The sequence below is a fragment of the Rhinoraja longicauda genome, chromosome 1, assembly GCF_053455715.1.
Source record: "Rhinoraja longicauda isolate Sanriku21f chromosome 1, sRhiLon1.1, whole genome shotgun sequence".
In the NCBI taxonomy this organism is placed as follows: Eukaryota; Metazoa; Chordata; class Chondrichthyes; order Rajiformes; family Arhynchobatidae; genus Rhinoraja; species Rhinoraja longicauda.
The window spans coordinates 29,285,242-29,312,941 of NC_135953.1; the positions used below are offsets into that span (position 1 = coordinate 29,285,242).

Sequence of the window (27,700 nt, forward strand, 5' to 3'; positions counted from 1 at the left end):
GTGTGGGAAAATTGGGCCGAACGGCCTGTTTCCACGCTGCATCACTCTGACTCTCAAGCTCTCTTATCCTTCCAAAGTTAGACGAATGCTTTATTGAATATTAATAACTTGTTTTGCAAATTGAAGTGTTTAGAAAAGGGCAAATATTGGAAGAATTTAGGGGTTCGTGTCGCATCTGTGGAGGCAAAATGTGCAAGTCAGTACTGAGGGAGAAGTTGAACAATTGCTAGTGTATGGTGTAGGATGCAATAGAGCCTGGTACATGATGAGTGGAACCAGGGGGGGAGTGGGTGATGGGCAGATGGAGTCAGGTGGTGGAGAGGGGAGCAGTGAGCAAAGGTAGAAAACTAGATGTACAGGAGAGTGTGTGCAGGCCAAGAACACCAGAAGTGTGCATTGTCTGAAATTGGACAATGCAATGTTCATAAAAATGGGTTGTAAGTTGCTCAAGCGGAATGTAAGATATTGTTCTTACAATTAACATTTGATCTCTTCCTTGCAATGGAGAAGGCCTTGCAACGGGACAGACAGGTCAATGTGGGAGTGGGAATGAGAATGAAAATGGCATCCAACCGGAAGCTCAAGATTTCAGACAAAGGGCAGGCGCTTTGCAAAATAGTGGCCCAGTTTATGCATGGTTTCACCAGAGGTGTCCACATCACAAGCGCCAAATACAGAAGACTCGGATGGAAGAGGGACGCGTGAATCTCTGCCTTACTTGGAAGGTGTGTTTAAAAGTGCTTGAATGATGGGTGAGGTTGGGGATGAATGAGATAGTTCTACACCTCCTTGGGTTGCAAGGAAAAGTGCCTGTGGGAGTGGAGGAATGGGGAGGAAGGGATGATTGGACCAAAGAGTATGGTCACTGCAAAAAACAAACTGCCAGAGAAACTCAGTGGGTCAGGCAGCATCTATAGTGGCAAAAGGGTAAATGTATGACATTTCAGGCCATGACCCTGCATTGGTCCCAAAATATCAGCCATCCCATTGCCTCCACAACTGACTGAGTTCCTTGGCAGCTTGTTTCTTGCCCCAGGTTCCAGCGCCTGCCGTCTCTTGTGTCTCCATCTAAATATGGAGCAACAATCAGCAGCATAGCAGCAATCAGCAGCACTAGCAGCAATCAGCAGCAGTAGCAGCAATCAGCAGCAGTAGCAGCACCAAGCTGTGTTGCTTGGGAAGTATTGTGTGGGGATAGTAAGGAGTAAGACCTGTGTGATCTCCCGGACAAGTTTCGATCGCCTAGCTTGGGGTCGGAGAGGAATTTCCCGGATTTTTTTTCCCAAATTGGCCTGGGTTTTTAATCCGGTTTTTCGCCTCTCCCAGGAGATCACTCAGTTCTTTTGGGTGGACGGTTGGAGCAGCGGCCGGGCGGTAGGTTTAGAAACCGAGCACGGGGCTTTGTTTGGGGAGTATGAGTGCCAGGGCAGTTTATTGTTCTGGGTGTCGGATGTGGGGAATCTGGGAGTGTGATAGTCTTCCAGACATCCACATCTGCGCCAGGTGCGACGAGATGGGGCTCCTAAGGGGCCGTATTAGGAACCTGGAGCGGCAGATTGATGACCTCCGTCTGGTCAGGGAGAGTGAGGAGGTTATAGAGAGGAGTTACAGAGAGGTGGTCACTCCAAGACCAAGGGAGGTAGACAAGTGGGTCACGGTTAGGGGGGGCAAGGAGCAGAGGCAGGGACTAGAGAGTACCCCGGTGGCTGTACCCCTTGGAAATAAGTACTCCTGTTTAAGTACTGTTGGGGGGGACAGCCTACCTGGGGGTAGCGACGGTGCCCGGGCCTCTGGCACGGAGTCCGGCCCTGTTGCTCAGAAGGGTAGGGAAAGGAAGAGGAGAGCGATAGTAATAGGGGACTCTATAGTGAGGGGGTCAGATAGGCGATTCTGTGGACGCAGTCGGGAGACCCGGATGGTGGTTTGCCTCCCTGGTGCCGGTGTCCGGGATGTGTCTGAGCGTGTCCAGGATATCCTGAAAGGGGAGGGAGAGGAGCCAGAGGTTGTGGTACATATAGGTACCAACAATATAGGTAGGATAAGGGAAGAGGTCCTGAAAGGAGAATTTAGGGGGCTAGGAAGAGAGTTAAAAAAAAGGACTTCCAAAGCAATAATCTCAGGCTTACTGCCTGTGCCACGCGATAGTGAGAATAGGAATGGAGTGAGGTGGAGGATAAATACGTGGCTGAGGAACTGGTGCAGGGAGCAGGGATTCAAGTTTCTGGATCATTGGGACCTCTTCTGGGGGAAGTATGACCTGTACAAAAAGGACGGGTTGCATCTGAACCTGAGAGGAACCAATATCCTGGCGGGGAGATTTGCTAAGGTAATTGCGGAGACTTTAAACTAGTACGGTTGGGGGGAGGGACTCAAACACAGATAGCTAATAGGCAGTGTGTGAGGCAGGAGGCAGAAAAGGGAAACACTCAGACCCAATATGTAGGAGAGAAAGAAGTGAAAAGAAATAAACTGAGAATAAGAAATGATGGGTCCCTTAAATGTGTATATTTTAATGCTAGGAGCATTGCAAGAAAGGTGGATGAGCTTAGAGCCTGGATTGATATCTGGAAGTATGATGTTGTGGCGATCAGTGAAACATGGTTGCAGGAGGGTTGCGATTGGCAATTAAATATTCCAGGGTTTCATTGTTTCAGATGTGATAGAATCGGAGGGGCAAGAGGTGGGGGTGTTGCATTGCTTGTCAGGGAGGATATCACAGCAGTGCTTTGGCAGGACAGACTAGAAGGCTCGATTAGGGAGGCTGTTTGGGTGGAACTCAGAAATGAGAAAGGTTTAGCAACACTTATAGGGGTGTATTATAGACCGCCAAATAGGGAACGAGAATTGGAAGAGCAAATATGTAAGGAGATAGCAGATATTAGTAGTAAGCACAGAGTAGTGATTGTGGGTGATTTCAATTTTCCATACATAGACTGGGAATCACATTCTGTTAAAGGACTGGATGGTTTGGAGTTTGTAAAATGTGTGCAGGATAGTTTTTTGCAGCAATACGTAGAGGTACCTACCAGAGAAGGGGCAGTGTTGGACCTCCTGTTGGGAAATGAGACGGGTCAGGTGACGGAGATATGTGTTGAGGAGCACTTTGGGTCTAGTGATCACAATGCCATTAGTTTCAATATAATGATGGAGAAGGTCAAATCTGGACCAAGGGTTGAGATTTTGGATTGGAGAAAGGCTAATTTTGAGGAGATGAGAAAGGATTTAAAAGGAATGAAATTGAACTTTTTGTTTTATGAAAAGATATAATAGAGAAATGGAGGATATTTAAAGGTGAAATTTTGAGAGTACAGAGTCTTTATGTCCCTGTTCGGTGGAAAGGAAAGAATAATAATTTGAAAGAGCCGTGGTTTTCCAGGGAAATTGGACACTTGGTTCGGAAAAAGAGGGAGATATACAATAAATATAAGCGGCAGGGAGTAAATGAGGTTCTTGAGGAATAGAAGGAAATTAGAAAAGCGAAAAAAAGATATGAGGCTGCTTTGGCAAGTAATGTAAAAGTAAACCCCAAGGGGTTCTACAGATATGTCAATAGCAAAAGGATAGCGAGGGATAAAATTGGTCCATTAGAGAGTCAGAGTGGACAGCTATGTGCTGAGCCGGAAGAAATGGGGGAGATATTAAACAATTTCTTTTCTTCGGTATTCACCGAGGAGAAGGATATTGAATTATGTGAGGTAAGCGAAACAAGTAGAGTAGTGATGGAAATTATGAGGATTAAAGAAGAGGAGGTACGGACACTTTTGAAAAATATAAAAGTGGATAAGTCTCCAGGTCCTGATAGGACATTCCCTAGGACATTGAGGGAAGTTAGTGCAGAAATAGCAGGGGCTATGACGGAAATATTTCAAACATCATTAGAAACGGGGATGGTGCCGGAAGATTGGCGCATTGCGCATGTTGTGCCTTTGTTTAAAAAAGGTTCTAAAAGTAAACCTAGCAATTATAGACCTGTTAGTTTGACGTCTGTGGTGGGAAAATTAATGGAAAAGATACTTAGGGACAATATATATAATTATTTGGATAAACAAGGCCTGATTAGAAACAGTCAACATGGATTTGTGCCTGGAAGGTCATGTTTGACTAATCTTCTTGAATTTTTTGAAGAGGTTACCAGGGAAATTGATAAGGGCAAGGCTGTGGATGTTGTCTATATGGACTTCATTAAGGCATTTGACAAGGTTCCACATGGAAGGTTGATTAAGAAGGTTAAATCGTTGGGTATTAATAGTGAGGTTGCAAGATGGATTCAACAATGACTGAATGGGAGATACCAGAGGGTAATGGTTGACAATTGTATGTCAGGTTGGAGGCCAGTGTCTAGTGGAGTACCCCAAGGATCTGTGTTGGGTCCACTGTTGTTTGTCATTTACATTAATGATCTGGATGATGGTGTGGCAAATTGGATTAGTAAATATGCAGATGATACTAAGATAGGTGGTGTAGTTAATAATGAAGTAGAGTTTCAAAGTCTACAGAGAGACTTGGGCCTTTTGGAAGGGTGGGCTGAAAGATGGCAGATGGAGTTTAATGCTGATAAGTGTGAGGTGCTGCATTTTGGTAGGACAAATCAAAATAGGACGTACAGGGTAAATGGTAGGGAATTGAGGAATGCAGTGGAACAGAGGGATCTGGGAATAACTGTGCATTGTTCCCTGAAGGTGGAATCTCATGTGGATAGGGTGGTGACGAAGGCGTTCGGTATGCTTGCCTTTATAAATCAGAGCATCGAATATAGAAGTTGGGATGTAATGTTAAAATTGTACAGGGCGTTGGTGAGGCCGAATCTGGAGTATGGTGTGCAGTTTTGGTCGCCAAATTATAGGAAGGATGTCGACAAAATGGAGAGGGTACAGAGGAGATTTAGTAGAATGTTGCCTGGGTTTCAGCACTTAAGCTACAGAGAGAGGTTGAATAGATTGGGTCTTTATTCTTTGGAGCGTAGAAGGTTGAGGGGGGACTTGATAGAGGTTTTTAAAATTTTAAGAGGGACGGACAGAGTTGACGTGGGTAGGCTTTTCCCTTTGAGAGTGGGGAAGATTCCAACAAGGGAACATAGCTTCAGAATTGAGGGACAAAAGTTTAGGGGTAACATGAGGGGTAACTTCTTTACTCAGAGGGTGGTGGCTGTATGGAATGGGCTTCCGGTGGAAGTGGTGGAGGCAGGCTCGATTTTATTATTTAAGAGTAAATTGGATAGGTATATGGATAAGAGGGGATTAGAGGGTTATGGTCTGAGAGCAGGTAGATGAGACTAGGTCAGAGAGAGTGGTCGGCGTGGACTGGTAGGGCCGAACGGGCCTGTTTCTGTGCTGTAGTTGTTATATGGTTATATATAACATTTATTTTTTAATCACCATTTACATTTGTGTTGATTTTCTTTTAGTTGCTGATGTGCGGCCTTGGAGATGTGGATGTCAATGACTGGAGGCAGCACACAGTCTACAAGAACAACTATTGTACAAACCACCCAGTTATTCAGTGGTATTGGAAGGTAATGCAAAAATAATCCACATACTAAGAGCAGCTAAAAATATTCCTTGCTAAAGCCTTAATGTTTCTGTAATAGAAAATACACATCCTTAAAATTACTCTTCAATCAGGGCATTGAAATAGAAGCAGGCATAATCATTTGCCCTTCTGCCTGCTGTACCTTTCAAGGCTGATCTTTTATTTCAATGTCACTTCCCTTTACTCAACCGTATCCTTGTTTCCATTGATGTCCTTTTCTTGCACCGTTTTTACTGTTTTTAAAAGTAGATTTTTAAAAGTAAACTGATGTATTAAAATTCGAGTTTAGAAGGTTCTCACTAAGAAGGATCCCGACCCGAAATGTCACCCATGGTTTTTCTCCAGAGATGCTGCCTGGCCCGACTGAGTTACTCCAGCACTTTGTGTCGATCTTCAATATAAATGACTCATGGGCTTCTCAGATCCTGAGAAGTGATTTCTTCTGCCTTGGGAGTCTCGTACTAATGCTTCATGCACTTGGAACTGGGCGTGATGAAAAAACTGAGATGACAAATATCATGTTTATTTAGCAACCAGACTTGGCCATATCTGACTCACAATCCATCACATGCTTTAATGGCTAGTGCTTTGAACAACTTTGATCCGTGTCATGATGTCCAGAAAGAGTTTTGAATTTTCTGGGTCAGGAAAGCAGCAGGTTAACATGACCTCAACTAAGTAGGGCTTCCAAATGTCCCAGGTCCAATCAGTTCAACAGATGTAATTGCCAGGTTACACATGATCGTGAAGCTATAACATTGACGGACTTCTTAAAACTCTTCTAAATCCGATTGGATTTTGCAACATTTTGCATTGTTGAATCATTTTTATAATGCTAAAGATGGATAATTTGGGTCAGTGTTGGTGAGGTTTTATTTAAAGTGCTGGTTTGTTTAGTCTTTAAATTGGGACAGAATGAAAGTGTTTTGGTTGGTCACTGGTAACAAATAGTAGTACACATACCATTCCCAGAAATATGAAACAACATTTCTCACAGATATAGAAACATCGAAACATAGAAAATAGGTTGCAGGAGTAGGCCATTCGGCCCTTCTAGCCTGCACCACCATTCAATATGATCATGGCTGATCATCCAGCTCAGTAACCTGTACCTGCCTTCTCTCCATACCCCCTGATCCCTTTAGCCACAAGGGCCACATCTAACTCCCTCTTAAATATAGCCAATGAACTGGCCTCAACTATCTTCTGTGGCAAAGAATTCCACAGACTCACCACTCTCTGTGTGAAGAAATGTTTTCTCATCTCGGTCCTAAAAGACTTCCCCCTTATCCTTAAGCTGTGACCCCTAGTTCTGGACTTCCCCAACATCGGGAACAATCTTCCCGACTCTCCAACCCCTTAAGAATTTTATATGTTTCTATAAGATCCCTCCTCAGTCTTCTAAATTCCAGCGAATGTCAGCCTAGTCTATCCAGTCTTTTTCATATGAAAGTCCTGCCATCCCAGGGATCAATCTGGTGAACCTTCTCTGTACTCCCTCTAAGGTTAGAATGTCTTTCCTCAGATTAGGAGACTGAAACTGTACACAATACTGTACACAATTTTTCAGTAACTGCTATGTTTAGTCCACATACCAATAACTTGCAAGAGACATCGGGTTATAGGTCTTTACTTTAAAATGATGGAATCATTCTTCAATTAACTGTAAAGAACAGAAAGTAATGTACAGTGAACAGGTTAGTCTGCACCCATGCAGAACTTGTTAATTTCATTAACCTTACCTCTAACTTCAATCCTGCCCTCAAATTCACTTGGGCTATCTCTGGCTTGTTTCTCCCCTTTCTTGACTTCTCTGCCTACATCACAGGGGCAGTCTATTGACTGATGTCCACCACAAACCCGTCGACTTTCACAATTATTATACACTTCTTCCCATATGTTTTGCAAATAATCCAATTTCAATCTCAATTTTTCCATCTCTTCTGTCTGAGATGTCCTCTTTCTTTAGTTAACTTGGTTAACTAAGTTAGATAGAGCTCTTAATGATAACAGAGTCAAAGGTTATGGGGAGAAGGCAGGAACGGGGTACTGATTGTGGATGATCAGCCATGATCACGGTGAATGGCGGTGCTGGCTCGAAGGGCCGAATGGCCTACTCCTGCACCTATTGTCTACTGTGGTGTCTCCCCCATCAGTGGATCCATCATAGATGGATTCCCCACCCATGTCTCCTTTGTGTCCTGCAGTTCTGATATCATTCCCCCTCCTCCAAGGCAGAACAAGGATGGAGGACATAAATGCAGATGGTGGTTTGCAAATGCCGGTTTACAGATACCCTGGTTCTTGCCCTTCATCCCACCAGCCTCTGTATCCAACACATAATTTCCGACATTTCTGCCACCTTCAATGTGATCTTACTACCAGTCACACCTTCCCATCCCAACCTTTCTGCTTTCCACAGAGACCGGTTCCTCTACAACTCCTTGCTTCATTCATCCCCCCCACCACCCCCAAAACCATCCCCTCCCCAGGTAGTTTCCCTTGCAAAAGATGTAACAGTGTCCCTGTACCTCCTCCCTCACTACCATCTAGGGATCCCAGCAGTTCTTCCAGATGCACCTGTACTAATCTCATCCATTGCATTCGGTGTTCCCGATGTGGCCTCCAATGATGTGGCATCGTTTAGACCAAGTGTAGACTTGGCGACTATTTTGCAGAACACTTGCGCTCAGTGCGCCAAGGCTTGCTGGATCTCCTGGTTGCTCACCATTGTAACTCCACTTCCCATTCCCTTACTGACCTTTCAATCTTGGGCCTCCTCCATTGACAGAGTGAGGCTTCAGGCAAACTGGAGAGACAGCACCTCATATTTCATTTCGGTAACTAAATTCTCCAATTTTAGGTAACTAACCAACAAACAACCCCTCCTGCTTTTCTCACTAACCACCCCCCTTTTTCCCCCTCTCTTACTTGTGCCCACCCAGACATGCACCTATTTCTCCCTTTTCCCCCTCCCCTGTCCCCTTCCAACAACATTCCTTCCTCTAGCTTCACATTTCACACCTCTTCCATCCTTGGTTTTTAAAATCTCTCAATAAATAATATAAGGGAGTGAATAGACTAGCCAATTATTTCCTTCCAGTTTAGGAAATCTTTCCATCAAGTTTGTAAAAGAAAACTTCATTGAGTAGGTGCTGGGAAGGTGTTTCCCTGGGTTTGGGATACAAAACTAGAGAATAAAGGGACACAAGAAACTTCAGATGCAGGAATCCTGAACAAAGGATTCGTTTGAGACCTGTATTGTGGCAGATGCATCTGTATCTATTGGCAGCACTCGGTTAAAAACAACTGATTGTGATTAGATATGTCTTGTGTTTACGTTACACTTGATCACTGGTTTGTTTGTCAGGCCTTGCCACATGCTACTGACTTGATAGCTCAGTCTGGCATTGCATCTTGTTTTCCCCACATCCTTACCAAAAGTCAGAACTGAATGGAAGATCACCTACCTTCTGGCCTATCTAACTTTTGCAATGCACAAATATTCAAAGAATGTCTTGGCTCTGCAGAGTCGGCTCTTTCCCAAATGCTTTGGTTGCAATTAATTCAGATCCTTCAGTGACATGAAATTCCTTCCCTCACAGAATCATGGAAAGATGAAATGCCCTATCCCCAGTTGTGCCTTTTTGCTGTTTTTCTAAAAGAGCTTTTGAGTCTTTCCCTGTAGATTTAACAATATTTAGCCAGTCTCCTTCTGATTGTGCAGGTAGGAACTGCAGATGCTGGTATATGCCGCAGAAAGACACAAAGTGCTGGAGTAACTCAGTGGGTCAGGCAGCATCTCTGGAGAAAAAGGTTGGGTGACGTTCTTTAGACTCGAAGAAGGGTCCCGATCTGAATTGTCACCCATCCTTTTTCTCCAGAGATGCTGCCTGACCCGCTGAGTTACTCCAGCACTTTTTGTCATCCTTCTGAATATTGTTACCATGTCTACTTTCACAATCTCGTCCTGCCATTGGTTCTTTTGCAAACTACCTAATGGACAAGGTTCCTTATGAGGGATCCGTTAATATAATGAAGACACTTTAGAAGCAGGAGGTGCAGCCTATCCTTTACACCGTACACTGCATTCTTCACTGCCATTCATTTCCTGCTGGTAAGATACTCCCCTTGGAACCAATGCATTTAGTCTTCAGGCATTGGCACAGTGTGCACCCCTGTTCACCAACGAGACAGCTGCCGTCTCAATCGTTTTTCCTGCAGTTTGTAATTTTGCAACTGCTTTCAGGTATCAATTGACAAGTGTTTGTAGTGGAGAAGATGAATGTCCTAATGCCAGCCCCCCCCCCCCCCCCCCCCCCTGCAGCTGTGGTCTTAAAGCCAGGTGACAGTTAAGCAATTGCAGATAAATACATATAATCTCTTTTTTTGTTCTAAATATTGAAGTTGTTACAACCAGAAGGATATGGGTCAAACACGGACAAGTGTGGAAGGGGCAGACATAATATGTAGGGAGGAACTGCAGTTGCTGGTTTAAACTGAAGGACGACACAAAAAGCTGGAGTAACTCAACGGGTCAGGCCGCATCTCTGGAGAAATTGAATAGGTGATGTTTCGGGTCGAGACCCGTCTTCGGACCCATGGGGCATCTTGGTCGGCAAGGGCCAACTGGGCCAAAGGGCCTGTTTCCATGCTACATCACTCTCTAACCTTGTAGGAATTTAAAAAATCAGTCAGGACAAATCTTGACTTATCACTTACAGAAAAAACATTTTCAGGACAGTTTTATAAATTGTGCTTTCTCCTTTGATAATGACTCACCACTAAGTCTCTGATGTGTCCTTTCAGGCGGTGCTGCTGATGGATGCTGAGAAACGTATTCGTCTTTTGCAGTTTGTTACTGGAACCTCAAGAGTGCCAATGAATGGGTTTGCTGAACTATATGGTGTGTCCCTATTACTTGTGTGCAAGCTTAACCGTCAAGTTTAAACAAAAGGCTTCATTTAGCATTAAACATTATTTAAGTAGGAAGTTTTATTGAAAAGTTGGCGAAGTTTCCGCATGAAATCTTAACAACGCAGCCTTTCTGAGCGAAAAAATATTCAGAACTATTTAGGAAAATATTTCTTGGATAACCGATGGAGATTGTAAAACCAGCATTTAAATATTTTCCCTTGTGAGTTTCCCTTACGGATTGCTGCTCCTGCCTATGATCGCTATTGTTGCAAAAGATGCAGAGATCTGGGCCTGAAATCCTATTACTCAGCAAATAAACATATACTGTCTTGAGATATTTGTGCATTCTGTTTTGATATTGTAGAAGCTCATTTTTAATAAAGCATCTCAAAGCCTCACACTCTACTCTTTCGATATTTTACACAGGTTCCAATGGTCCTCAGCTATTTACCATAGAACAGTGGGGAACTCCAGAGAAGCTGCCAAGAGCACACACCTGGTAAGGATACTGCGTGCTTAAACTCTGAGCACTGGAGGACTGGAGATAAGCTAATGTTTAGGAAAGAACTGCAGATGCTGGTCTAAATTGAAGATAGACACAAAATGCTCGAGTAACAGCGGGGACAGGCAGCATCTCTGGGGAGAAGGAATGGGTGACGTTTCAGTTGCCGTTTCTGTGTCAGCCACTTCATGTTATGCACACCCGTCCACTGCAGCTCAGAGGTACAGAATGGGCTAAAAATCAGGTTGCAACTCCCAGCTCCTCCACTGGATTCAGCTCCTTAAAGTAATAAGGTTATAAGTGATAGGAGCAGAATTAGGCCATTTGGCCCATCAAGTCTACTCCGCCATTTAATCATGGCTGATCTATCGCTCCCTCCTAACGCCAATCTCTTGGCCTTTACACCACTTTCACTAAGTCACTATGCTTTATCACATTACCCCCCCACCTCCCTCCACCCCAAGCTCCTTCTACACCACCCTTCTCCATTGAACTCTAATGTTCGAGTCTCATCCCCTTCCCTGTTATCGCCACTTCCGAAACTATTCTAATTCACGAGCCTTATGCAAAGTGCATCACAGATGAAAAACAAGATGCTGCACTCTGAGATGCCTGTTCACATGATGTCGGACTGGAGCAGATGTAGCAATGCAAGGACATAGCTGGGACTACCAACCCAGTCATATCCAAATCTTATTGCCCCACAGTATTAAGCAACAATAAATTGAAGTTTGTCATTTGTTTCACATGAACCTTGAGTATACCATTGGTTAGTTTAGTTTACTATTATTGTCACATGTACTGAGGTACAGTGAAAAGCTTTTGTTGCATGCTACCCAGTCAAAGAAAAAAATGAGACATGATTACAATCAAGCCGTTCACATTGCACAGATAATGGAGAAAGGGTGCAACATTTGGTGCAAAATAAAGTCTGACATAAAGACCAAGGCCTCCAATGAGGTCAGGACCGCACTCTAGCTGGTGAGAGGATGGTTCAGTTGCCTGATAACAGCTGGGAAGAAACTGTCCCTCATTCGGAAGGAATGCGTTTTCAAACTTCTGGATGTTTTACCTGATGGAATTGGGGAGAAGAGGGAGTGACCGCGATGAGACTGGTCTTAATTATGCTGATGGCCTTGCCGTGGCAGTGTGAAGTGTACATTGAATCAATGGAAGGGAGTTTGGTTTGGTGATAGTCTGGGCTGCGTCCACAGCTCTCTGAAATTTCTTGCGGTCTTGGATGGAGCTGTTCCAAAACCATATCATATCATATCATATATCATATCATATCATATATCTACAGCCGGAAACAGGCCTTTTCGGCCCTCCAAGTCCGTGCCGCCCAGTGATCCCCGTACATTAACACTATCCTACACCCACTAGGGACAATTTTTACATTTACCCAGCCAATTAACCTACATACCTGTACGTCTTTGGAGTGTGGGAGGAAACCGAAGATCTCGGAGAAAACCCACGCAGGTCACGGGGAGAACGTACAAACTCCTTACAGTGCAGCACCCGTAGTCAGGATCGAACCTGTGTCTCCGGCGCTGCATTCGCTGTAAAGCAGCAACTCTACCGCTGCGCTACCATGCTGTGCATCCCAATAAAATGCTTTTTATGGCGCATCTGTAGAGGTTGAAGGTCATTGGGAACATGCCAAACTTCCTAAGCCTTCTCAGGAAGTAGAGGTGTTGGTGTTTTTTTGGCCATAGCTTTGATGTGGCTGGTCCAGGACAAATGCTGGTGGTATTTATTCCTCAGAACGGAGCTTTCAACCATCTCTACTTTGGCACCATCAATGTTTTCTGTGGTGTGTGTACTGCTTCGCTTCCTGAAGTTAATCAGAATCTCCTTTGTCTTGCTGACATTGAGGGAGTGGTTGTTGTCTTGGTTATGAGGTTCTCAATCTCCTTCCTATGCTCCCTTTGATCATTATTTGATATCCGGCCCACTACGGTGGTGTTGTCTGCGAACCTGCAAATTGATTGGATTAGTATTTGGCTGCACAGTCATGAGTAGATAAGGAGCATTGAGGATGATTTGTCACCTATCCTCACTGAATGCGGTCTGTTGGTCAGGAAGTCGAGGATCCAATTGCAGAGTGGTGTGCTGACTCCGTTCCCTATGTTTGGAGATGAGCTTGGTTGGGTAATGGTATTGAAAGCAGAGCTGTAGTCTATGAAAAGGAGTCCGACATAGGTGGCCTTCTTTTAAGGTGTTGGATCAGCCATGGAACTGTTGTTGCGGTACACCTGAGTCCAATGTTGGCTTCAGCTGTTAAATAACAGTAGTGGAGGACTTTGACATAAGGTCATAAGTGATAGGAGCAGAATTAGGCCATTCGGCCCATTAAATCTACTCCGCCATTCAATCATGGCTGATGTATCTCTCCCTCCTAACCCCATTCTCCTGCCTTCTCCCCACACCCGTACTAATCAACAATTTATCTATCTCTGCTTTAAAAATATCCATTGACTTGGCGTCCACAATGAATTCTATAGATTCACCACCCTCTGACTAAAGAAATTTCTCTTCATCTCCATCCAAAAGGAACATCCTTTAATTCTGAGGCTATCACCTCTGGTCCTAGACTCTCCCACTAGTGGAAACATTATTTCCACATTCACTCTATGCAAGCCTTTCACTATTCGGTAAGTTTCAATGAGGTCCCTCCTCATAGTTCTAAGCTCCAGCTATTCGGTAAATCAACGATAAAATGGGTTAACATGAGAGAAAAGCATCCTGTCGAAAGGCATCTCCAATTATAGCAAGGAATTAATTGGGAAAAGCAGGTTCACATTGCAGAGAATTGTGATGCTAATTGTTTTCGAAGAAATTCTTTGAAATGACTAAAACTGATAAAGCAATCACAGTTAAAGTGCAGGAGGTTGTGGGAACTTTGGCAAAGATCTTTGTGTCTTCTCTGGCCACAGACGAGTCGCTCATGTTGTTCTTTTGATTAAGGAGGGAAAATGGAAGAATCAAGGGAATTATAGAGAATATAGAATTACGAGAGCCTCAAATCACTTGGAGAGGATTCTTCAGTTTAGAATCTACTCCCATTTGGAAGAGAATGGGTTAATGACCCTTAATAGCATGATGTACAGAGTACATAACTCCCTGAAAGTGACAACACAAGTAGATAGAGCGATAAAGAAGGCAGATGGTATGCTTGCATTCATTGGACGGGGCATTGAATGTTGAGTTAGGAAGTCATGATGCAGCTTTATAGGTCTTCGTTTAGGCCGCATTTGCCATTTTGAATGCAGTCCTGGTTGCCCGGGTGCAGGAATGATGTGGATGCTTTGGAAAGGTGCAGAGGTTTACCAGAATGATGCCTGGATTAGAGGGTATTAGCTCCAGGGAGAGATTGGAAAGACTTGTTTTCTCTGGAATACTGAAAGTTGTAGGGAGACCTGATAGAAGTATATAAAATTATTAGTGGCTCAGATAGGGTAGATAGTCAGAACCCAGGATGAAAATATCAAATACTAGATGCCATAGCAATATGGTGGAAAAAGGCAAAGCTTGCTTGTGTGGAGCAGGTTTTTTTACACAGGGGGTAGTGGGTGCCTGGAACACATTGCTGGGGGTGGTGGGTGAGACAGATATGAAAGTGGTATTTAAGAGATTTTTGGATAAGCACATGGAAATGGAGTTATGGATTACATGCAAGCAGATAAGGATTGGTCTTGACGTCATGTTCAGCCTCAACATTGTTGGCCAAAGGGCCTGTTCCTGTGCTGTACTATTCTATGTTAATTTTAGAAAAGACAAGATGTTCATACCAGTGATGTTCATATCTTTTCCACAAGGGGCTTGCATTTCCTGTATCATGTTGAAGATGGTATAGGTTTAGTAGGTATCTTTTCCAAAGTAAACGCTTTTGAATTTGTTGGGTATATAACCCACTGTTGCACTACGTAGGCTTTCCCCTTTTGCTCTACGTATTGTACTTGAATTCGACTTGCTTGTATTATGTATAGCATTATCTGATCGGATTGTATAGCATACAAAAAGAAGTTTTTCACTATAGCTCGGTACATGTGATAATAGTAATCCTGATCACTAGGTGAATTTGGTCCGCACATTCAAGACCTTTAAACCACAGTCACAATCCATTGGCATTTGAGAGTAAATGCTGATAGTTTCATACAAAATACAATACAATACAATACAATACAATATAATACAATATATCTTTACAGGGGTACAACGAGATTGGGAAAGCGATTTCCATACGACGCAATAAATGAATTAGCTAAACAGTATAACTTTATACAACCCAGTGAAACAAAATTAGAAACAGTTTTAAAACAGTATAAACTTCAAGTAGGTCTGTGCCAGTTCACTGTGCGATGTGACCATCCGGCTCAGCACGACCGGTTCACAGCAGCTATGGCCCTGGGGATGAAGCTGTTCCTGAGTCTGGAGGTGCGGGCGTAGAAGGCCTTGTAGCGTCTGCCCGATGGTAGAATTTCGAACAGACTATTGCACGGGTGTGAGGAGGGGTGTGAGGGTGTGAAATTGCCAGCGTATTCCAGTACATTGGTGCACATGGAGTTCTGGAAAATGTGCAGTTTTTTTTAATGACGGCCACATGTCAATGTTTCAGTAATGTGGGTATTGACTTGTAGATATTTAAAGATCTGTTTATTTCCTATTTTACAGCTTTAACCGCCTTGATTTACCACCTTATGAATCCTTTGAAGATTTACGAGAAAAGCTTCTTCTGGCAGTAGAAAATGCTGAAGGATTTGAAGGAGTCGATTAAATGACTGCAGTTGTGGTCAACATGATGCTGCTCATTTTTCCTTTTTTAAAGATTTAGGAACTTTTCCAGTGATATCAATTTAATTGCACAGGACATTGGTACACGGAACAAATTCTTCTATGCTAATTCCTATTTCAAGTTTCTGGAAGACTGGAAAATTCAAAACTGACTTTCCAGACAATTGTAATAAAAGAAGAAAAGTGGATGATGTGTGGATAAAAAGTGCATTTCAATAGGACTCAACTATGTATTAAAAAAAAAAGTTCTAAACATTTTACCAACTTTGTAATGAAAGTGACTGCAAATTCTCACTTTCACAGGTATAGTATTATCACTTTGTTTACTGAATGGACTGCATAATAACCAGTTATTTAGAAATCCTTGTAACATAACCTCTCCAGTTAAAAGGCGCGATTTGTAAAATGGGTTAAAGGTTGGAATTGTGTTCACACACACACACAGCAGTGCATTAACATTTTCTTGTGAAACATTTGTGCCTCCTTTCCCCACCAGTCATGATTAAAAGCATGTCAAAAGCATTTTTAAATTATTGATGATGTCGTTTTACACTTGCCTGAAATGTGAAAAGCTAGATCTATATTTTTATTTAACAATTGTTGTCAATGTCCCTATAATGGGTCTCGGAAACAAATTATAGCAAACATGGTTATGCCCCAATAGCTGAGTAACAACATGGTTATCCATTTAGTATGTATTTAAATACCACCATCATTGAGAGGATGACCAAATAACAGTGCTCAAGGTGTTTTCTATAAAATGTTACCCAAATTTCCTCTCTTTTTAGAACCAGGTGACTTAACTATTATATAGCAAATGATTACAATGTGCCTGTAGCATGTCTGTTTCACCCCTCAGTGTGCTGGTGGGTCCAGGAGTAATTGCTAACTGGACCTTAAATCATTGTAACAGGTTAGAACATGCCATGCATGATAAAGCTGGCCAATATCATGAATATTGATTGTACTGCTGACTAAATCCAGAAAATAACTCCATAACATGTGAAACTACTTATTGCCTTTAACTGCTTCTGTTTTGTTTTACAAACTCAACTGATTTTTAGTATTAATTTAACTTTTCCATCCTATTTTTAATCTCCTGTTAGAAATTCCAGCCTAAGCAATGTGTTCATTGTTTTCTTTTGCCTCCCTCCTCCATCCATTCAGGCTCTGGAGTAACTTTTTTTAAATTTAAAAGTGCTACTTATTTGTCTTACAATAGTCCTTTGAACCTGGTTGTAATCAATGCAAGATTACTGTGACGAGATGAATGGCAGAAAAATGCAACAAACCAGGAAGGAATTCCAACAAACGAGCACAAACTGTGACAGCCCACCCTCCCTTAACATTTACAGAATGAAAGTAAACCACTACTAATCAAAATTTGAATGATGAATATGTTTGTCTTATTATTGCTAGAGCTTATGCTGATTTTTAAGAAAATGCATTTTGTTGCAAAACCAAGAAATCTAGGGGCACTTTATAAATCCCATAAAGGCCATGGCTGTTTAATTGTTGTTAAGGGTGTACATTTTTAATACTGAGTATGCTTATCCAGTGCAATATCTATCTACATTTTTCTACTGATGATGCCACAACAAATCCAACATGGAGCCAAGCAGAGTAATTGTTTGTCTTTCTTCCTTCATTTATCCTCAACGTGTCTTTTCCCTTAAAAAGCATTGTACACAATTTCAAAACTCACCTCGAATATGTAAAGTCTCTCCTGAAATCCTTCTAACCCTAGTTAATTCCCAAAAAGTAAACTTTCCTTATGAATGTCGCAAGTTTTGTAATTTGTTTTTTATGCATATGCATTGATATGAAAAGTATTTATCTAATTTAGGTTAGCGATTAAGTGTAACAAAACCTTTGCTCCAGAATATGTTTGCAGAAACTGTCAGATTTTTGCTGAGGCCTTTTAGAATGAAAAGATTAAAGATGGGTTGACCGTAAATATTGCCGTTTGTTCTGACATTTTCTTTTCTTTTACCCGCTGTTTATTTCTTCACAGTGAGAAAATTGTTGTCCATCATCAACTTAATGTATATGAAAACTCACCATTCTGTTAATAATTCCATGACCATCATGACTCGGTCTGCTCTATAGTTAACCAATAAATATCAAATACTGTATAAGTTTTCCATATTATGTGACTATTTATCAGTTAAAAAAAATGTTACTCAGTGGCATAATTGTAAATGTGCTCCCATGAGAGTCAAAACTGTAAGTGTAAGCTTCATTGGGTGATAACATGCTTCAGTTTTCAGTTCAGTAACAATATTACTGAAAACCTTCCTCAGATTCATTCAGATTAATTTATGCCACTTCTTTAAATTGTTAACATAGAAGCATAGAAAATAGTTGCAGGAGGAGGCCATTTGGCCCTTCGAGCCTGCACCGCCATTCATTGTGATCATGGCTCATTGTCCACAATCAGTAACCTGTGCCTGCCTTCTCCCCATATCCCTTGATTCATTTAGCCCCGAGAGCTCTACCTAACTCTCTTTAAATTCATCTAGTGAATTGGCCTCCACTGCCTATGTGGCAGAGAATTCCACTAATTCACAACTCTCTGGGTGAAAAAGTTTCTTCTCACCTCAGTTTTAAATGGCCTCCCCTTTATTCTTAGACTGTGGCCCCTGGGTCTGGACTCGCCCAACATTGAGAACATTTTTCCTGCATCTAGTTTGTCTCGTCCTTTTATAATTTTACACGTTTCTATAAGATCCCCTCTCATCCTTCTAAATTCCAGTGAACACAAGTCCAGTCTTTCCAATCTTTCCTCATATGACAGTCCCGCCATCCCGGGGATTAACCCCGTGAACCTACACTGCACAGCTTCAATAGCAAGGATGTCCTTCCTCAAATCAGGAGACCAAAACTGCACACAATACTCCAGATATGGTCTCGCCAGGGCCCTATACAACTGCAAAAGGACCTCTTTGCTCCTATACTTAAATCCTCTCATAATGAAGGCCAACATGCCATCAGCTTTCTTCACTGCCTGCATTCAAGAGAGAGCTAGATAGAGCTCTTAAGGATAGCGGCGTCAGGGGGTATGGGGAGAGGGCAGGAATGGGGTACTGATTGAGAATGATCGGCCATGATCACATTGAATGGCGGTGCTGGCTCGAAGGGCCGAATGGCCTCCTCCTGCACCTATTGTCTATTGTACCTGCACGCTTACTTTCAGTGACTGATGTACAAGGACACCCAGGTCTCGTTGTACTTCCCTTTACCTAATCTGACACCATTGAGATAATAATATGCCACTTGTTTTTGCCGCCAAAGTGCATAACCTCACATTTATCTGCATTATACTGCATCTGCCATGCATCTGCCCACTCACTCTACCTGTCCAATTCACTCCGCAACCTCCTAACATCCTCTTCGCAGTTCACACTGCCACCCAGCTTTGTGTCATCAAGATGGATGGCAGTGTGAACTTGCTAGTGTTACTTCTAATTCCATCCAAATCATTAATATATATTGTAAATATATATATTGCGGCCCCAGCACCGAGCCTTGCGGCACTCCACTCGCCACTGCCTGCTATTCTGAAAAGGACCCGCCTGTTCCTATTCTTTTGCTTCCTGTCTGCCAACCAATTTTCTATCCATGTCAATACCCTACCCTCAATACCATGTGCTCTAATTTTGCTCACCAATCTCCTGTGTGGGACCTTATCAAAGGCTTTTTGAAAGTCTAGATACCCTATATCCACTGGCTCTCCTTCATCCATTTTACTTGTCACATCCTCAAAAAATTTCAGAAGATTAGTCAAGCAGGATTTCCCCTCATAAATCCATGCTGACTTGGACCAATCCTTTTACTGCTATCCAAATGCGCCATTATTACCTGTTTAATAATTGACTCCAGCATCTTCCCCACTACCGATGTCAGGCTAACTGGTCTGTAATCCCTGTTTTCTCTCTCACTCCTTTCTTGAAAAGTGGGATAACATTATCTACCCTCCAATCCACAGGAATTGATCCTGAATCTATTGAACATTGGAAAATGATCACCAAAGCGTCCACGATTTCCAGAACCACCTCCCTGAGTACCCTGGGATGCAGACCATCAGGCCCTGGGGATTTATCAGCCTTCAGTCCCATCAGTCTACCCAATACTATTTCTGGCCTAATGCAAATTTCTTTCAGTTCCTCGGTTTCCCTAGATCCTCTGTCTTCTCGTACATCTGGGAGATTGTTTGTGTCTTTCTTAGTGAAGATAGAACCGAAGTACCTGTTCAACTCTTCTGCAATTTCCTTGTTATCCATAATAATTTCACCCATTTCCGCCTTCAAGGGACCCACATTTGTCTTTACTAATCTTTTTCTCGTAACATACCGAAAGAAGCTTTTACTGTCCTTCTTTATATTGTTGGCCAGCTTCCCCTCATACTTCATCTTTTCAGCCCATATTGCCCTTTTTGTTACCTTTTGTTGTCCTTTGAAAGTTTCCCCGATCCTTTGGCTTCCCGCTACTCTTTACTATGTTATCCACCTTTACTTTTAGTTTTATTCTATCCCTAACTTCCCTTGTCAGCCATGGTTGCCCTTAGAATCTTTCTTCCTCTTTGAAATGAAATGATCCTGCATCTTTTGGATTATGCCCAGAAATTCCTGCCATTGCTGTTCCACAGTCATTCCTGCTAGATCCTTTTCCAGTTGACCGTGGCCAGCTCCTCTCTCATGCCTTCATAGTCCCCTTTGTTCAACTGCAACACTGACACTTCTGATTTAACCTTCTCCCTCTCAAATTGCAGATTAAAACTAATCATATTATGATCACTACCTCCAAGCCATTCCTTTACCTTGAGTCCTCCAAGCAGGTCCTTGAGTCCTCCAAGCAGGTCCTTGAGTCCTCCAAGCGGTTCCTTAACAATTAAATTATTACTTTTTTAATCTCAAGTTTAAGATCCTCGGGATATTCCAAAGTGCATTGCACTCCAACTGGGTGTGTGGATTAATATAAGGAAGGTACCACGGACAATAAGAAGATAAATGACCAATTTAGCTGCTTTTGTGATGTTGGTCAAGGGATAAATGTTGCTCGAGACACTCCTTGTTTTTTTTTAACATTATGCCAAGGAATGTTTTTATGTCTATGATAGGAAATTCAGAGTCTCATTTAAGGAATGCTAAATTGCAGGAATATCAAACCAAGTCCTTAAGCACAGTTTGAACCTACAACTTTGCAGCACACTTTGTAAGTGTAATACGTACTGTTCCATCACTGGTTCGAAATCCTGGAACTTTCTGCCCTGCAGCATTTTGAGAGTACATTCAACAGAAGGACAGCAGAGGTTCGAGAAAGTGAGCTGACTTCAGCGTACAAATACTGAAAATTCACAAAATATGGATTCCATTACTGCTAATGTTCAATTAACTGGACTTTATTCCAACGACCCTTTTATATTTAAAGAATGACAAATCACATGGCACTTCTTTCAAATTATTAAAGTTGATCATTGTGAAGCAAAAAACTTCAAAGCACAAAATTCTTCAAATACTTGCTTGGGCTATACCAGTTGGGATGTCCTGTTTTTCTCTTTACAGAGATGCTGCTCGATCGCCTTTTGTATTAAAGGAATGGAACATTTCCTTCCCTTGCAACAACAAAAGAGATTTTACTTTATACTGATGGAATATGGGTTTGTGTCAGCCTGATATAATTTTCATGTCTTTGTGTAAAAATAAGTTTTTGATTAGAAAAGGAACAGGCTGACTGGATTAAAAACAAATGTAGCAATTAAAACATATAACACCCAGAGATTACAAAAAGGAAATTTAATGTTCATCTGAAAAAGTAGAAAGGGTAATATCATAGAAAAGAAGGACATTCATTTCCAAAGATGTGCTGCATTGTAAACTGATGATTAGTACCAGAACAATTTAGGGCACAAATCAGGGGTGATCGCATGTTGGCGACCAGATGGAAGAGACAGTCGAGATTTCTCTGGAATGCTGGAGGTTGCAGGGAGACCTGATAGAAGTTTACAAAATTATGAGAAGCATAGATTGGGTAGACAGTCAGAACATTTTTCACAGGGTGGAAATGTCAAAGATTAGAGGGCATTGCATTTTGGCAAGATGGGAAAGTTTTTTTTACACAGAGGGTGGTGGGTGCCTGGAACATGCTGCCTGGAGTGGCAGTGGAGGTGGATATGATCATAGCATTTAAGAGACCTTTGGATAGACACGTGTATTTGCAACGGAGGAAGGGATATGGATTATGCGCATCTGGTCTCGGTATCATGTTTGGCACGGTCATTGTGGCCTGAATGGCCTATTCTGGTGCTATACTGTTCTATATTCTAATAAAGATTTGAAAATATTGGGAAGTGTAAAAGTGTTGTAAATTTAATGCAACATTAATGGTTCAATATTTTCATGATTTGTCCTCTATTTTGTTTTCTGTGTAAGATTTTACACCAAATTGTATGGGAGAGTTCCTGGTTTAGACTGTGTCTTGTTCAGGATTTTTCAGTTTGATTGAAGAGATGAATAACTGATGCATATCTATGCTGCACTGCAAAGTTCGGTTTAGGTTTTTTATTATCACGTGTACTGAGTTTCAGTGAAAAGATTTGTTTTGCATCCTATCCAATCTGATCAGATAATACTATACATAAATACAATCAAGTCAAACTCAAGAACAATCAGGTTTTTTGCAATAACTGAGTTGCGGCACAAAATTCCACTAAAACTCAATTGAGCAGCTGAAAGACAAACTAATACTATAAAATTTGGGCCAACATATTCATGTCATTTCCACTTTTTAATCAACAGCTTGAAAGGAAACCACTCAAAAAAGAGGTAAGGCAAAAATAAACTGATCTACAGAGAAGCTTGAAAACCTTGGGAAATGTCAACATCAAAGGATTCGTTCTTCAGCCAGTTGCCACATTCATCGTTAGAATTGGGTTTTGAGATGGATAGAATGGAGCTATCTGGGAATCTGCAGGAAATTGAGTTTGAGGTCGAGATTCAACTATCAATAGATGGAACTTATGGATCATTGAGGCCTAACTCTAGTGTTACTAAAATTAATCTTTTTTTTATAAAGTAATGATGTTGACTCAGTCATTTATTTGCAACCAACTTTTTTATTCCATTAAAAATGAATGAACTTCAGCTCAAATGCAGACTAATGCAATGTGCCTGCCTTGCAAGTTTCTAGTCTGAATGAGTTGTATAATTTCCCTCTGCTCCTGCACAATCACCCCACGCTCCACCCATGCCATGATGGCAGCATAAATAAGACAAATTACAGTGGAAGCTTTTTGGATAGACCATGCTATGAATTTTTGAATCCCATGCCAGGTTTTCTCTCGAGGACAAAATATTTCAACAATTTATTTTCGGCATAAGAATTCTGAACATCAGTACCTTAGAACTGATTACCCATTTTGTCCACCCAGTCTTTTAAATGAATGGTTTCCAGGTACTGTTTAAAAACAAAATGCACAGGCAATGCTCATCTTTTCAATTATATATGCTGGAGATTATTTGCAGACAGATCCTGAATTGCAGAAATGATGGATTTACTTGAATCTGAAAATGTTATTGAAAAATGTAGCTGATATTGATTCCATGACAGATGGTGTGTGAGTGAAATTGAACAGGTCGACATTTATATTGTGGGCTGACTTTCTAATTCTGAAATTTATGGATGGCATTCTCCGCATTTCCAATTTTCCTCATTGTGTTGTGCAATATCATTTAATGTATTGATATTGAAACCAATGGAATCAACACGTAGTGTTTGTAGAATATCTTTCTAATTAGGTATCGTTCTCTCTAAAGGTGTTTGAGTTCAGCATTACACAACTGTCACAGTTACACTATTGTTAGTTTAAAGAGAACTCTTTGTGTTTATTCATATCTTCCCTTTTATAGTTATGGAGTCACAGTGTATAGAGCACCGAAACAGGCCCTTCAACTCAACTTGTTTATACTGACTATGATGCCCCATCTGAGCTATTCCCACTTGCCCATGGTTGACCCATATCCCTCTAAACTTTTCCTATCCATGTGTGTCTCCAACTGTCTTCCAAATTTTGTTCTTGTACCAACCACAATTACTTCCTCTGGCAGCTCATTCTATATATCTACCACCTGTGATGACGATGCCTCCATCATCTTGAACCTATGTCCTCTAGTTCTTGATTCTCCAACCCTTGAAAAAAGACTGTGCATTCGAACTATCTATTCCCCTCATGATTCTATACACTTCTAGAAGAGGTGTAAAGAAGATCAACCCTCGACCTCCTGCGCTCCAAAGAATAAAGCCCAAGCCTGCCCAACTTCACCCTGAATGCAATATTTCAAGTGTGGCCTCACTAATGTCCTGTACAACAGTAACATAATGTCCCAACTTCTGCACTCCGTTTACCGATTGATGAAGGCCAGTGTGCCAGAAGCTTCTTCACCACACTACCCACTTTCTATAATACTACCCAGGGCCCTACCATTCACTCTGAAGATCCTACCCTGGTTTGAGTTCCCAAAATTCAATTCCTCACCATTATCTGAATTAAACTCCATTTGTCATTCCTCAGCCCACTCGCCGATCAACATAGAAACATAGAAAATAGGTGCAGGAGTAGGCCATTCGGCCCTTCGAGCCTGCACCGCCATTCAATATGATCATGGCTGATCATCCAGCTCAGTAGCCTGTACCTGCCTTCTCTCCATACCCCCTGATCCCTTTAGCAAAAAGGGCCACATCTAACTCCCTCTTAAATATAGCCAATGAACTGGCCTCAACTACCTTCCGTGGCATTGAATTCCACAGACTCACCACTCTCTGTGTGAAGAAATGTTTCCTCATCTCCGTCCTAAAAGACTTCCCCCTTATCCTTAAGCTGTGACCCCTGGTTCTGGACTCCCCCAACATTGGGAACAATCTTCCCGCATCTAGCCTCTCCAACCCCTTATGAATTTTATATGTTTCTATAAGATCCCCCCTCAGTCTTCTAAATTCCAGCGAGTACAAGCCCAGTCTATCCAGTCTTTCCTCATATGAAAGTCCCGCCATACCAGGGATCAATCTGGTGAACCTTCTCTGTACTCCCTCTAAGGCAAGAACGTCTTTCCTCAGGTTAGGAGACCAAAACTGCACACAATACTCCAGGTGCGGTCTCACCAAGGCCCTGTACAACTGCAGCAGAACCTCCCTGCTCCTAAACTCAAATCCTCTTGCTATGAATGCCAACATACCATTCGCTTTCTTCACTGCCTGCTGCACCTGCATGCTTGCTTTCAATGACTGGTGCACCATGACACCCAGGTCACGTTGCATCTCCCCTTCTCCCAATCGGTCACCATTCAGATAATACTCTGCTTTCCTGTTCTTGCCGCCAAAGTGGATAACCTCACATTTATCCACATTATATTGCATCTGCCATGCATTTGCCCACTCGCCTAATCTATCCAAGTCACTCTGCAGCCTCCTAGCATCCTCCTCGCAGCTAACACTGCCACCCAACTTCGTGTCATCCGCAAACTTAGAGATGTTGCATTCAATTCCCTCGTCCAAATCATTAATATTCACTGTAAATAACTGGGGTCCCAGCACTGAGCCTTGCGGTACCCCACTAGTCACTGCCTGCCATTCCGAAAAGGACCCGTTTATTCCTACTCTTTGCTTCCTGTCCGCCAACCAATTTTCTATCCACCTCAACACTGAACCCTCAATACCGTGTGCTTTAAGTTTGTACACCAATCTCCTATGTGGGACCTTGTCGAAGGCCTTCTGAAAGTCCAGATATAACACATCGACTGGTTCTCCCTTATCCACTCTACTAGTTACATCCTCGAAAAATTCTATAAGATTCGTCAGACATGATTTGCCTTTGATAAATCCATGCTGACCTTGTCCGATGATTTCACCACTTTCCAAATGTGATGCTATCACATCTTTAATAACTGACTCTAGCATTTTCCCCACCACCGATGTTAGGCTAACTGGTCTATAATTCCCCGTTTTCTCTCTCTCTCCCTTTTTAAAAAGTGGGGTTACATTAGCTACCCTCCAGTCCTCGGGAACTACTCCAGAATCTAAAGAGTTTTGAAAAATTATCACTAATGCATCCACTATTTCTGAGGCTACTTCCTTAAGCACTCTGGGATGCAGCCTATCTGGCCCTGGGGATTTATCTGCCTTTAATCCATTTAATTTACCTAACACCACTTCCCGACTAACCTGGATTTCCCTCAGTTCCTCCATCTCATTAGACCCCCGGTCCCCCGCTATTTCCGGCAGACGGTTTATGTCTTCCTTAGTGAAGACAGAACCAAAGTATTTGTTCAATTGGTCTGCCATCTCCTTGTTCCCTATGATCAATTCACCTGTTTCCGACTGCAAGGGACCTACATTTGTCTTAACTAATCTTTTTCTCTTGACATATCTATAAAAGCTTTTGCAGTCAATTTTTATGTTCCTTGCCAGTTTTCCCTCATAATCTATTTTCCCTTTCCTAATTAAGCCCTTTGTCCTCCTCTGCTGGACTCTGAATTTCTCCCAATCCTCTGGTATGCTACTTTTTCTGGCTAATCTGTATGCTTCATCTTTTGTTTTGATTTCCCTTGTTAGCCACGGATGCAGTACCTTTCCTGGTTTGTTCTTTTGCCAAACTGGGATGAACACTTGTTGTAGTTCATCCATGCTACCTTTAAATGCCTTCCATTGCATGTCCACCGTCAGCCCTTTCAGCATCAATCGCCAGTCTATCTTGGACAATTCACGCCTCATACCCTCAAAGTTACCTTTCTTTAAGTTCAGAACACTTGTTTCTGTATCGACTTTGTCACTCTCCATCCTAATGAAGAACTCTACCATATTATGATCACTCTTGCCCAAGGGGCCTCGCACAACAAGACTGCTAACTAACCCTTCCTCATTACTCAATACCCAGTCTAGAATGGCCTGTTCTCTCGTTGGTTCCTCGATATGTTGGTTTAGAAAACCATCTCTCAAACATTCCATAAAATCCTCTTCCTCAGCACCCCTGCCAGTTTGGTTCACCCATTCTATATGTAGATTGAAGTCACCCATTATAACTGCTGCACCTTTAGTGCACGCATTTCTAATTTCCTGCTTGATGCCATCCCCAACCTCACTACTGCTGTTAGGTGGCCTGTACACAACTCCCACTAGCGTTTTCTGTCCCTTAGTGTTTCGTAGCTCTACCCATATCGATTCCACTTCCTCCAAGCTAATGTCCTTCCTTTCCACTGCTTTAATCTCCTCTCTAACTAGTAACGCTACCCCACCTCCTTTTCCTTTCTGTCTATCCCGCCTGAATATAGAATATCCCTGAATGTTGAGCTCCCAGCCTTGGTCACCCTGGAGCCATGTCTCCGTAATCCCAACTATATCATAATCATTAATAACTATCTCCACATTTAATTCATCCACCTTATTACGTATACTCCTTTCAATGAGACACAAAGCCTTCAGGCTTGTTTTTACAACTCTCTTACCCCTTATACAATTATGTTGAAAAGTGGCCCTTTTTGATTTTTGCCCTGGATTTGTCTGCCTGCCACTTTTACTTTTCACCTTGCTACCTGTTGCTTCTACCCTCATTTTACACCCCTCTGTCTCTCTGCTCCTGCTCCCATCCCCCTGCCACATTAGTTTAAATCCTCCCCGACAGCACTAGCAAACACTCCCCCAAGGACATTGGTTCCATTCCAGCTCAGGTGCAGACCGTCCTGTTTGTACTGGTCCCACCTCTCCCAGAACTGGTTCCAATGTCCTAAAAATTTAAATCCCTCCCCCTTGCACCATTTTTCAAGCCACGTATTCATCTGAAATATCCTCCTATTCCTACTCTGACTAGCACATGGCACTGGTAGGAATCCAGAGATTATTACCTTTGAGGTCCTACTTTTAAGTTTTTCTCCTAGCTCTCTAAATTCACCTTGTAGGACCTCATCCCGT

General features: G+C 42.2%; 1 protein-coding gene across 5 annotated transcripts in view; it reads left to right on the forward strand.

Moving 5' to 3' along the window:
- nedd4l (NEDD4 like E3 ubiquitin protein ligase) overlaps nt 1-17,850 on the forward strand; it is a 353,057-nt gene extending 335,207 nt beyond the window's left edge. For all 5 annotated transcript variants that reach the window (XM_078425166.1, XM_078425251.1, XM_078425340.1 and 2 more), the window contains 4 exons: nt 5,405-5,512; nt 10,339-10,435; nt 10,873-10,945; nt 15,623-17,850. In XM_078425166.1, the coding sequence (XP_078281292.1) occupies nt 5,405-5,512; nt 10,339-10,435; nt 10,873-10,945; nt 15,623-15,725 (381 nt within the window). In that variant the 3' untranslated portion in view covers nt 15,726-17,850. The remainder of the gene's footprint in view (nt 1-5,404; nt 5,513-10,338; nt 10,436-10,872; nt 10,946-15,622) is intronic.
- The last annotated feature ends 9,850 nt before the right edge of the window (nt 17,851-27,700 follow it).